The sequence below is a fragment of the Macaca mulatta genome, chromosome 10 (assembly GCF_049350105.2).
Source record: "Macaca mulatta isolate MMU2019108-1 chromosome 10, T2T-MMU8v2.0, whole genome shotgun sequence".
NCBI lineage: Eukaryota > Metazoa > Chordata > Mammalia > Primates > Cercopithecidae > Macaca > Macaca mulatta.
The window spans coordinates 4531617-4544232 of NC_133415.1; the positions used below are offsets into that span (position 1 = coordinate 4531617).

Here is a 12616-nt window from a genome sequence, read left to right on the forward strand (position 1 = left end):
AAAGAGAATCAAGTCAATTAGATATTAGACCTCCTGATGGTGAGAATCCATTGTAAAACACTCTTCACCTTCCAAAATGTGGTCCTACTGCTCCCCTGCAGCACAACCAACAAACAGTCAGTCCGAGTTATCAGTCCAAAGTACTCAGTCAAGATTGTTTCTACATTTAAATAGCACGGAGACATCAAAGATGGGGAGGGGGGCAAATACTTCTTTGTTACTTGCTCTGCTAAACATGTTTAAGCTAAAATACAATTTTCTGCTTAAACTGTGGAATTCAAGGTGATGGAATAATACTCCTTAATTCAAAATCAAATTTAACATACTTAAAAGTAATATGATAGTCACTGTTTGAAAAGTATGGGCTTTACTTAAAAATTACACCCTGCCTAAAGGAAAGAAAAACTAAAAAAAATTCACCAACACTGGATGGTTTCAGAAATTATGCTACATGATCTCAATAGAGTATTATGTACAGAAGATAGAAATCATTTTTATAAAGATTTCTTAATACAAGGAAAAGCTTATATTATAAGGTTAAATGGGGAAAAAACGTGAAACAAATGTTATAGATAATATGCACTCGACTATGTAAATACAATGCATAGAAAAAAAGATTTATAGGAAATACAGAAAACAGCTGCTTATGCGCAGTGGTACGGCAGCTGCCTGGTGGCCACACACAGGACAGTAACCCCTGAGTGAGCACTGAGCGGGCAAGTGCCCGGCACCCTGGCACAAAGGACGGGCTGGAACCACAGCTCAGGCTCCAGGCTGAATGAGTCCTCCTTTCTCCCAGCCCAGACCTAGACACTGGGACCCTAGCAGCCTAGATAAGAGACCCAGGCTAGCTTAGAGGCCCAGCCCCAGGCAGGGCAAGAGATGGGAAGGGCCCAGACTCACACTGCTTGCCACACAGAGGTGATACCGTGATACCACCCCCAAGGAACTGAAGTAGAGCCCAGGAGTCTCCCCATGCAGATAGCCACTGGTCTCTTGGGAGCAGAGAAAGTAGGCAGACCCTTCTCCAGCCCTCCCAGTGTGGCTGTGTGGGGAGACAGGATCTTAATCAAAGGGGAGGCAGCACAGCAAGGAGATAGGCTTCAATAAGTCTTCTCAACAGTGGGATGGCCAAGTATTTTAACTGCTTCCTTCATAACTTATCTATGTCTTCCAGTATCTCTATACTGTTTCTATTAAGTATTTAAGAGCCATGCTTTTACATTACTTTGTAACACTGAAGGAACATACTTCAAAATAGGAAGAGCCAATTATGACAAACCCACAATCAACAGCACACTGAATGGGCAAAAGCTGGAAGCACTCCCCTTGAAAACCGGAACAAGACAAGGATGCCCGCTCTCTAAACTCCTATTCAACACAGTACTGGAAGTCCTTGCCAAAGCAATCAGGCAAGAGAAAGAAATAAAAGGCAACCCATAGGAAGAGAGAAAATCAAATTGTTTGCAGTCAATATGATTCTATACCTAGAAAATCCCATAGTCGCTGCCCAAAAGCTCCTAGATCTGACAGCTGAAGTTTTAGAATACAAAAATCAATGTACAAAAAGCAGTAGCATTTCTATACACCAACAATGTCCAAGCTGAGAGCCAAATCAAGAATGCAATCCCATTTACAACAGCCACAAAAAGAATAAAACACGTAGGAATACAGCTAACCAGGTACATATAAGATCTCTATAACGAGAATTACGAAACACTGCTCAAAAAATAGAGATGAATATACAAATGGAAAACCACTCTATGCTCACGGATAGGAAGAATCACTATCGTTAAAATGACCACACTGCCCAAAGCAATTTACAAACTCAGTGCTATTCCTATTAAACTACCAATAAATGACTTTTTTTGCAGAATTAGGAAAAAAACTATTTTAAAATTCACATGGAATAAAAAAGGAACCTGAATAGCCAAAGCAATCCAAAGCAAAAAGAACAAAGCTGGAGGCATCACAATATTCACACTTGTGAATATACTTGTGAGTATACTTGAAACTATACTTGAAGGCTACAGTAACAGAAACAGCATGGCACTGGTAACATGGCACACTAACAAAAACAGACCCATAGACCAATGGAACAGAAATAAAGCCACACATTTACAGCCATCTGATCTTCCACAAAGTCGACAAAAACAACCAATGGGGAAAGGACTCCCTATTCAATAAATGGTGCTGGGATAACTGGTTAGCCATACACAGAAGACTGAAACTGAAACTAGTACCCTTTGTTATACCAAAATCAACTCAAGATAGATTAAAGACTTAAATGTAAAATCTAAAACTGTAAATACCCTGGAAGATAACGTAAGGAAATACCACTCTGGACACAGACCCTGGCAAAGATTTCATGACCAAAATGGCAAAAGCAATTGCAACAAAAACAAAAATTAACAAATGGGACTTAATTACACTAAAGAGCTTCTACACAGCAAAAGAAACTATCAACAGAGTAAACATACAACTTACAGGAGAAAATATTTACAAATTTATGCATCCAACAAAGGTCTAATATCTATAGGTCAGAACCTATAAGGAACTTAACAAGCAAAACACAACCCCATTAAAAAGTAGGCCAAGGACACAGACACTTTTCAAAAAAAGACATATACGTGGCCAACAAGCATACCAAAAATGCTCATCACTAATCATTAGAGAGATGCAAATCAAAACCACAATGAGATACCATCACACACCAGTCAGAAAGACTGTTACTGAAAAGTCAAAAATAACAGATGCTGTGGAGGTTGTAGACAAAAGGAAATGCTTTTACACTGCTAGTAAGAATGTAAATAGTTCAGCCACGGTGCAAAGCAGTTTGGGGATTTCTCTAATAACTTAAAACAGAACTACTGTTCAACTCAGCAATCCCATTATTGGGTTTACACCCAAAGGAATATCAATCATCCCACCATAAAGACACATACACGGGTATATTCATCACAGCACTATTTACAGTGCAAAAAATACGGCATCAATCTAAATGTCCATCAGTGGTGGACTGGATAAAGAAAATGTGGTACATATACACCATGGAATACTATTCAGCAATAAAAAAGAACAAGATCATGTCCTTTGCAGCAACATGGGTGGAGGTAGAGGCCATTACCCTAAAAGAACCAATGCAGGCACAGAAAACCAACTACTGCATGTTCTCACTTATAAGTGGGAGCTAAATATTGAGTACACATGGAACCAACGAAGCAAACAATAGACACCAGGGCCTGCCTGAGGGTAGAGAGTGGTAGAAGGGTGAGAATCAAGAAACTACCTATCGGGTATACGCTTGTTACCTGGGTAACTGAATAATAGGTACACCAAACCCCTGTGACTCACAATTTACCTATATAAAAAACCTGTACATGTACCCTTGAACCTTAAAGTTAAAAAAATAACATAGTGACCGGGCACAGTGGCTCATGCCTGTAATCCCAGCACTTTGGGAGGCCGAGGCAGGTGGATCACTTGAGGTCAGGAGCTCGAGACCAGCCTGGCCAACATGGTAAAACCCCATCTCTACGAAAAATACAAAAATTAGCTGGGCATGGTGACACGCACCTGTAATCCCAGCCACTCGGGAGGCTGAGGCAGGAGAATCACTTGAACCCAGGAGACGGAGGCCACAGTGAGCTGAGATCATGCTCACTCACTCATGAGTGGCTCATGCCTGTAATCCCAGCCTGGGCAACGGAGCAAGACTCCATCTCAAAAAACTAAATGAATAAACAACATAATATTAACTTCAAAAAATAAATAAGAATTATATATTGTTTCAATGTTTCAACAAACATTAACAAAGTGCTCTGTAAACACAGAAGCTTTCTGTAGGGATCCAATTCAACAGAGTTTCTCCAATCCACTGAGCTTCTCTGTGCAAAGCGTGACACACGCATGAGACACAGTCCCCAGTTCCCTCTTATGACAGCGAATGTGGCACTGGGCACGAAGGCTGTCAACACTGCAGGTGTGCGGGGTTATGGGGAAAACAGCAGCACTGGGGAATTTATTTGTCTTTACAAATAATTTCTATAGTCAATATCCCTTCTTATCTGAGTTGTTATCACAGTTTGAGAGTAACAAGCAGAACTTAATCTCTTTAAATTAATATAAGGTTCAGTAAAGTCTACAAAAATAAAAAAAAAAAAGCAAAAGATAATGACAAGTGTTGACAAGGACGTGGACACGCTCCTGCGGGAAGAGGAAACACACGCTCCTCCCACACCGCACCAGGATGTGGACACGCTCCTATGGGAAGAGGAAACACACGCTCCTCCCACACCGCACCAGGACGTGGACACGCTCCTGCGGGAAGAGGGAACTACGCTCCTCCCACACCGCACCAGGACGTGGACACGCTCCTGCGGGAAGAGGAAACATACGCTCCTCCCACACTGCTATGGGCAGGGAAAATGGTGCTGCCACGTGGAAAGCAGTCCGGCAAACAAAAGGCAACTCAAAAGGTTAAACACAGAGTCACCACGTGACCCAGCAATTCTCCCTCCCAGTTACATACCAAGATAAATGGAAACACACATCTACACGAAAACTCATACCTGAATACTCACAGCAACGTTATTCCTGTTAGTCAAAATATTAGTCAAAAATGGAAACGATATTAGTCAAAAAATGAAAACAATCCAAATGTCCATCGAGACGGATGAGTGGAAAACACACATGCTGCGTCCGCACCAGGGGCCGTTACCTGGCTGCAGAATGAAGGAAGTACTGATTCACACTGCGTGGATGAACCTTGAAAGCATCAGGCTGAGTGGAGGAAGCCAGGCACGTATAATTCCACTCAAGTGAAACATCCAGAGAGGCAAATCCACAGACACAAAACGCAGATGAGAGGCTCCCTGGGGCTAGTGGATAGGAGAAGAGGGAAGGATGGGGAGGGACTGCCAACGGGTACGGGATTTCTTTTGGGGATGATGAAAATATTCTAAAATCAAATGTGCTGATGGTTACACTCCTCCAAATATTCTAAAAATCTTTCAACTTTACACTCTAAGTGGGTAAAAGTTATGGTTTCTAAACTGAATCTCAATAAAGCTGTTTTTAAACAGCAGTAGTAAGTGCAGTTGGATGGAGGTCGGGAGTGGGTGGGGGACAGAAGGAAGGAGAACAGTGACTGCTGGTGGCTGCTGGAGTCAGATGACAGGCGCACGGGTTCTTCCGACAATTTTGTTGACTTTGTGTTTGAAACTTTCCATCATAAAAAATTATTTAAAATGAAGTTGCAAGAGGCTGTGGTCCACTGAGTGCAATCTTCCCCCAGCACAGAAACATTCAGGCCCCCATTTCTGAGGGAGGGCGGGGAGCTGACGTGACAGTTTGCTTGCCACCATTCTTCAGCCCGTTTTTGGCAGGTCGCTAGCAAGATCCCCACTATCAAATGCTTTGACCAATTTTCGGTCTCCATCCCTGTAGGCTCTGCTGACCACTCCCTGCTTCCTGAAGTTGTCCCCTCCCTTGATTTCTGTGATACCTCAGGCCTGGCCTTTGTCCTACCTCTGACACCACTTCCTCTCCATTTCCTTACCACACCGCCATAGCTCTCCCGGGGGCACACACTGGTCTGGCAGCCTGCATGCATGCACACACCCTCTTCCTTGCCTCCTGTCTCCACCCACATCTTCTCCAGGCCCCCAGTGGCTGGTGGGTGGCAAGGGTGTGGCCGATGGAGGACGTCATTGTGTGTGTTCCAGGAAAGCTTCCGAAAACGCATGGGCTCAGCTGATGCATGCTTTGGCCCCAGCCCTGCGCCCTGCACCCTGCACCATCTCCCTCTCTCCAAACCTAGGACAGGGACCTAGTGGAGGCGCGGCCACCATTTTAAGCAGAGGAAAGTCACAGGCAGCGACAAGGAAAGTGACAGTACGATGATCACCTGCTGCGTTCCACACCTGGCTCTAAGCTGGTTTTGCCTCACTCAGTCTTCACGCCAACCAAAGAGACTGGTGCCATTATGATCTCCATTTTGCATCCATTGCAGAGATCACTAAGGCACCAAGGCTGTCTGCAGCTCTTCAGGGGCAGCGCCTGGATCTGGACCCCGGCGGTCAGACCCCAGAGCGGCACTGCATCCTTCACAGATCCTGATGGCGGCCCTCAGCAGCAGGAGCCACCTGGATTCTCAATGCCCAGACTCCTGCATGGGAGAGCGCCATCAACCTCTCTGTGGGACAGCCCCACTGCCAGCTCGAGTCACAGTCACACCTTGGAGACCCCTGACACATCAGAGAGCCACGGGATCCTGTGACCAGCTGCACTCCACTCTCCCCAGACACACACACCCACAGCCGTGACTGTCGGCAGCCATTTCCGGACCAACAATTTCCAGACTAACCTCCACTGCAGATCTCCTGCCAAGGCCCGGATCCCAACATCCGGGAAGAGAAGTAGACTCTTCTACTTGATCACTGCCGACAGAGCACACTCGGCACATCCTAAATCAGAACCCCATCCCGCCTCCTCCACCTGCTCTTTCTACTCCACGTCTCATCCTAGAAAACGGCACCACACCCCTCACAGAGCCAGGAATCTAGGAGGCCACTGGATTTTTCCTTCTTGTTCACACTCCCCTCCACTCACATCAAGCCACTTTGGTGCCCTCACGGCAGCCTATTTGACATCCAGGACCAGGGCCTCCTCTCAGGCCCAGTCCTCCCTCAGCGAGTCTCCTGCCTCTGCTGGCCTCTGGTCTGGGCCCACTCCTGTGCCCCTCAGTGTCTCTAGACCAGGTGTCGCTCCTTTGCTGTTATAAACTCTAAGATGCCCTGGACCCTGTGTTATTCTCATCCTAGACCTGCCTTCTTCCATGGCCTGAAGTAAGTCCAAAGTACAATGTGCCTTGCTGTTTCCTTTCACTTCCAAAAGATTAGACTAAAAAGTGGCTCTTCTGCCTGTTCCTAGCTGAGTGTCGTCTCCAGCGAGTGTGCTACCCGGACTCTCCTCCATACTCTGCCCGCCCCGTGGGTCAAGGACGCAATCTGCAACAACAAGCACCCACGCTCGGCTCTGAACTGGAACGGGCACACTCGAGCTTCAGCAAATTTATCACTATGCGCCTCTAGTTTCTTCCCCACTCCCTAAGGCTTCAACCTCCGAAACTTATGAGCTGCAAAACCTTCCTGGCATAGAGAACTTTTCCGTGATCGATCTCTCCAATCAAATTATACCCTCTCATTTCATTTTCACTGGTAGGGTTTTCTCCCCAAGCTTCAGTGATGTCTAACCGGCTGTATTCACTGGACTTCATGATCTTCACATGCTTTGCACGCTGCTGCTCCTGCCTCTGAGGTCGTGAAAGATGGCTTGACCTCTTTCTCTAAATGACAGGCTCCTCCAGGGGCTGAGCGAGACTGGCGGGTGCCACTCAAACAAAGGTTAGTTACAGATTTGTTCCCCATATGCTTGGAGAGGTTGAGGTTAGCACTAGTGAGGAGTGTGCAAGCGGGTTTGTGTCTCTGTGTGGTTGTGTGTCTGTGTGCAGAAGCCTGCACACCTGTGTGCATAGCATGTGTGTGTGCAAGTGCATGCGCTAAATATGCATTTACAGACTCTGCATCCATCAACAGCAGGACCAAACTGCCCTTCCCAAATACTGGCGAGCTCCACGAGGAGACCTGGGATGCATACCATGTATTCCTGACTCAGGCTGGCAATGTCCTGGCACCCACGGAGACCCATGGAACCCTGAGCACACCTCCACACAGCTTGAGCATGGCTCCCCCACTACAAACTGTTCCTCTGACTCTGACGTGCTGGCCGGCCTCCTGCTGAAGACGAACACTCTCTCCTGTGCTGGGAAGCAGTTCACCTAGTTGACTGGTCTGCCTTCAGACCAGGTCCTGTGTGTCAACCTCAACCACCGCAGCTCTCATTAGTTGCTTAGCAATGAGACAACCTCCTATGAAATCATAAATGGAAACGAAGTGTCAGAGGGGTTGCAATAAAATTCACTACATGGATATGTCCTTATCCTAGGAGGATAATCTGTCCTCAGGTAAAGCTCATCTCTCCAGATTACAGAAAGGATGGGAATCTGAAGCCCACCACATCCTTCTTTCCAAGTCAAAGAACGTAACACTGAGAGGGCTCTGAGTACCAGCATGTGCAGCGTCGGAACGTCCCACTGACAGCCAGAACAAGGAGCCACTCCCGAAGAGCTGTTCCTACTCAGGACCTGTGCCACGCTCCAGGATTCCCCACGTCCTGTGGAACCAGTGGGAGCATGCGGCAGGCCAGGAGCTGTGGATCTTTAAAGGTTCTGGACACATGGCGAACACATGTCCCCAGAAAGAGCCCAGTTCCCACTAAGGCGTCACAGATCTGTCTGCTGTTGTCTGAAAGCCCCTGGAGAAATCCCACACCCTGGGGATTTCTTAAACCTTTGATTAACTGGGATTCTGTCCTGTACTTCAAAGAAAGAGGAATATCCAAGTAACAACACAAGCTCACCGCCAGAACCAGGCCAGCTGCAGCTCTCAGGAGGTAGCCACGCCCGGGCTAGTGCTACAGGCAGCTGCACCAAAGGTGTACAAGTGGTCACGTGACAACCTGAACGCTGAGGCCCAAGGACTGGCGGGTGCTCAGGTGTCGAAAGCACAGAATCCCATTACCAGGTTCTACTCTCGGAAGGAACAGTCAATCTTGAAGATCTTCACTAAGCAGAGCGTCTGAGGTTTACTGGCTTGAAGACTCAGCAAACTAAGAGTTCAGCAAACCAGAACAGCCTCTCTGGAGGGGACCCGTGCCTCTGCCGGTGCTGGAGCCTGCAGGTCCCTGGTCTGTGAGCTTCCCCAGAAACCCTCCAATCTCATCCATGCAGCTGCCAGAGTGAATGTTCAAAGAGGAGAACCTGAGCACAGTAGCTGGGGGTTTTGCACGCCCTGAGACTCGACCCCAAGCTTCTCCTTCTGAGCACCGCAGCCCAAGTTGCCCTGCCCTTCCTCCCAGTGCCACTACTTGTCACTGTGCCTTGGATTCCAGGCCAGCCCTCCTGCTGCCCTCTCTGAATGCCCAGCCTCAACCTAGCTCCTCCTCATCCTGTGAGACATGGCTAAAACGTCACCTCACCCTGGAGGCCTCCCCTGACCCCTAAAAGGGGACAGATCCTCACAGCAGCCCAGGCTTCCTCTTGATAATGTGAATGTTAATTACTTTAATTAAGACTTTAAATTACTCATCTAAAATCTGTCTTCCGTGCTACAACCACAAGCTCCGAGAGGGCAGGGATCAGGCTTTCCTTGTTCTCCTGCCCAGCTCCCACAGCACAGGGCCAGGAGATGCTCTGTCAATACTAGCTGCATTGAACGGAAGTCATATCCCCACCCCAGCGCTCTGCACCAGACCCAGCAGCAGGGCAGGGCTCCATGAAGGGCTGCGTGAATGACAAAACTTCAGCCCCATAAGGAAGCTGGACAGCACACCATGCAAGTTAAATGCTTCTTTACAACATAACAAAAGATGGACTTGGACTATACTAATGAACACTCCCCAAACCTAGGAAGCAAGATCTAAAAAGGACTACAAATGCAATAATCACATGTGAAATCTGGGACCAAACTTCTTTTTTTTTTTTTTTTTTTTTGAGATGGAGTCTCACTCTATCGCCCAGGCTGGAGTGCAGTGGCACCATCTGGGCTCACCGCAACCTTCGCCTCCCAGTCTCAAGCAATTCTCCTGCCTCAGCCTCCCAAGGAGCTGGAACTACAGGCACGTGCCACCACATCCAGCTAATTTTTTGTATTTTTAGTAGAGATGAGGTTTCACCATGTTAGCCAAAATGGTCTCGAACTTCGAACTCCTGACCTCGTGATCCATCCTCCTCAGCCTCCCTAAGTGCTGGGATTACAGGCATGAGCCACCATGCCCAGCCCAAACATTTTTATATGTCCACTTAATAGCTGACCAACAGAAATAAATGATATGTTTTACACAGATGTTTGAAAGTGACACTGTAGGCCGGGCGCGGTGGCTCAAGCCTGTAATCCCAGCACTTTGGGAGGCCGAGACGGGCGGATCACGAGGTCAGGAGATCGAGACCATCCTGGCTAACAGGGTGAAACCCCGTCTCTACTAAAAAATACAAAAAGCTAGCCGGGCGACGTGGCGGGCGCCTGTAGTCCCAGCTACTCGGAGGCTGAGGCAGGAGAATGGCGTAAACCCGGGAGGCGGAGCTTGCAGTGAGCTGAGATCCGGCCACTGCACTCCAGCCCGGGGACAGAGCGAGACTCCATCTCAAAAAAAAAAAAAAAAAAAAAAAAAAGAAAGTGACACTGTATACTCACACAATGTGTGGTTGTGTTCTGATGTGTGCATACGTGCGTGCATGTGCCTGCATGTGTGACAGGGGTGCAGGAAAGATAGGGACGCAGGAAGGATGGGGATGCAGGAAGGATAGGGACACAGGAAGACAAGGAAAGCGTCTCTGAGCTCATCTGAAGACACCACTCATAAGACACAAATTCCATTTTCTCCAGTCTTTCTTTCTTCCAGACAATGAAGACCGTGGTCATGCCCCTTCGTCCTGTCTTGCAGATAATCAGGCAAATGCATCAAGAATCACTTGGGTCTTACAACAGAAGTTGGTGGTAAAGTAGTTAAAACAAACTTATTTACCACATTAATTAAATGGTCTATTTAACACGGAATATCAATTCTCTAATCACATCTCAGTTGAACTTCTCCTTTTAATTAACAACTCTGAAGTCTACTGACAGAGGTCCTACTGTTCTAGGAGCATTAAGAGCATTTTCATTATCTGGCAAATGAGGGGTAAGAGGCAGAAAAGCAAAGCACGCTCAGGAGCGGCCTCTCCCCTACTTAAGAGATGATTAGGGAGTGAGGCGCGGCAGCTCTCATTAGTTGCTTAGCAATGAGACAACCTCCTATGAAATCATAAAGGGAAACAAAGTCTCAGAGGGGTTGCAATAAAATTCACTCCATGGATATGTCCTCATCCTCGGAGGATAATCTGTCCTCCGGTAAAGCTCATCTCTCCAGATTACACCAAGGATGGGAATCTGAAGCCGACCACAAACTGGAAACGCTAAAAACACCATGTAATAAAAACAGGCAAGCGCCCAGTCCAGAAGGCTTGCAGGAAGACAAAACCGGGTTTAAATTAAAATGCGGTGAGTAAACAGTAAAGTCCCCTCTTTCCTATTTATTTTTCATTCATAGATGAATTTAAAAGCAGATCCTCACTTTTATTATCAGAGGTTTTAACTTAAAAACATATTCAAAACAGATTAAGTTATAGTACAGTTGATTGTGATAAAGGAAAACCATGCAGTGCTTAAAGGGAAACAGCATAAAAACATAGCCCAACCGAAACCACTGTTCAACCAGCTATTTCACAAGTAATTAATACTCTCATAAAACCAAATGTTACTAGTATAGCAAAAGTAGAAAAGGGATGAAATGCCACAGAAACGCAATTAAAGAAGATTTGATTTTCAGCTTGTAAGCAAAATATGTGACTGATGCTCTATCACCTTAATCTTAAATTCAAACCACTAACTGGGCATGGTGGCTCATGCCTATAATCCCAGCACTTTGGGAGGCCGAGGTGGGCAGATCATGAGGTCAGGAGTTCGAGACCATTCTGGCCAACATGGTGAAACCCCGTCTCTACCAAAAATGCAAAAATTAGCTGGGAGTGGTGGTGCATGCCTGTAGTCCCAGCTACTCAGGAGGCTGAGGTAGGAGAATCGCTTGAACCCAGAGGGGGGAGGTTGCAGTGAGCCGATTTCACGCCACTACACTCCAGCCTGGGTGACAGAGCAAGACTCCATCTCAAAATAAACAAAATAAACAGACAGATTGATTGATTGAAACCATTAAAGTCAGTACTGTGATGGCCTTTAGAATAAACGACACTCCCCAAATATATTATCTATCTTCAAATATTGTTAAAAAGAAGATATTAATCATTACAACTGCAACTTAATGTCTTCAGTAGTTGAGCATGCGGATTAAAGACATTTTGGAAAGCTGTTGTCGATGAGAAAACTATTATTCTCTACTATTCCCTATCATTAATAACATTAAACTTAGTGGCAATTCTCAATATTGTTATAATTATGCATAGTAACACACGGCAAGTCCACCGAAGTTCACGTTTAAGTTTGCGGGAAATCTTACCTATGTATTCACAAATGAAGACCACAAAGAAAGGAGTGACGAGGTCATTTATCCCCTGGACGTATCCACTGGCGGGGTGGCGGATCGCCCATATGAACAAGATCCTTTCGAAAATCTGAAAGAAAATGGAACAAGTGGTAAAGCATGAAGTAAACATGGCAGAAACTTTAAAATGAAAGCATCCATTACTTGAAATGTATATTGTATATTTTCATTGTCCCTAATATTAAGATACAAATATAAACAAAAATCAATTGCTTTTTTTTTTTTTCCGAGACAGGGTGTTACTCTGTCGCCCAGGCTGGAGTGCAGTGGTGCCATCTCAGCTCACTGCAACCTCTGCCTTCCAGGTTCAAGCGATCCTCCCACCTCAGCCTTCCAAGTAGCTGGGACTATAGACACGAGCCACCACGCCCGGCTAATTTTCATATTTTTTGGTACAGAC

The 12616-nt window shown here is 46.2% G+C and overlaps 1 protein-coding gene across 4 annotated transcripts in view; it reads right to left on the reverse strand.

The window, feature by feature from the left end:
• Positions 1–12616, reverse strand: part of TBC1D22A (TBC1 domain family member 22A) — a 416627-nt gene that overhangs the window by 247158 nt on the left and 156853 nt on the right. For all 4 annotated transcript variants that reach the window (XM_028827584.2, XM_015150588.3, XM_077949319.1 and 1 more), the window contains one exon: positions 12172–12286. In XM_028827584.2, coding sequence (XP_028683417.1) covers positions 12172–12286 — 115 coding nt within the window. The remainder of the gene's footprint in view (positions 1–12171; positions 12287–12616) is intronic.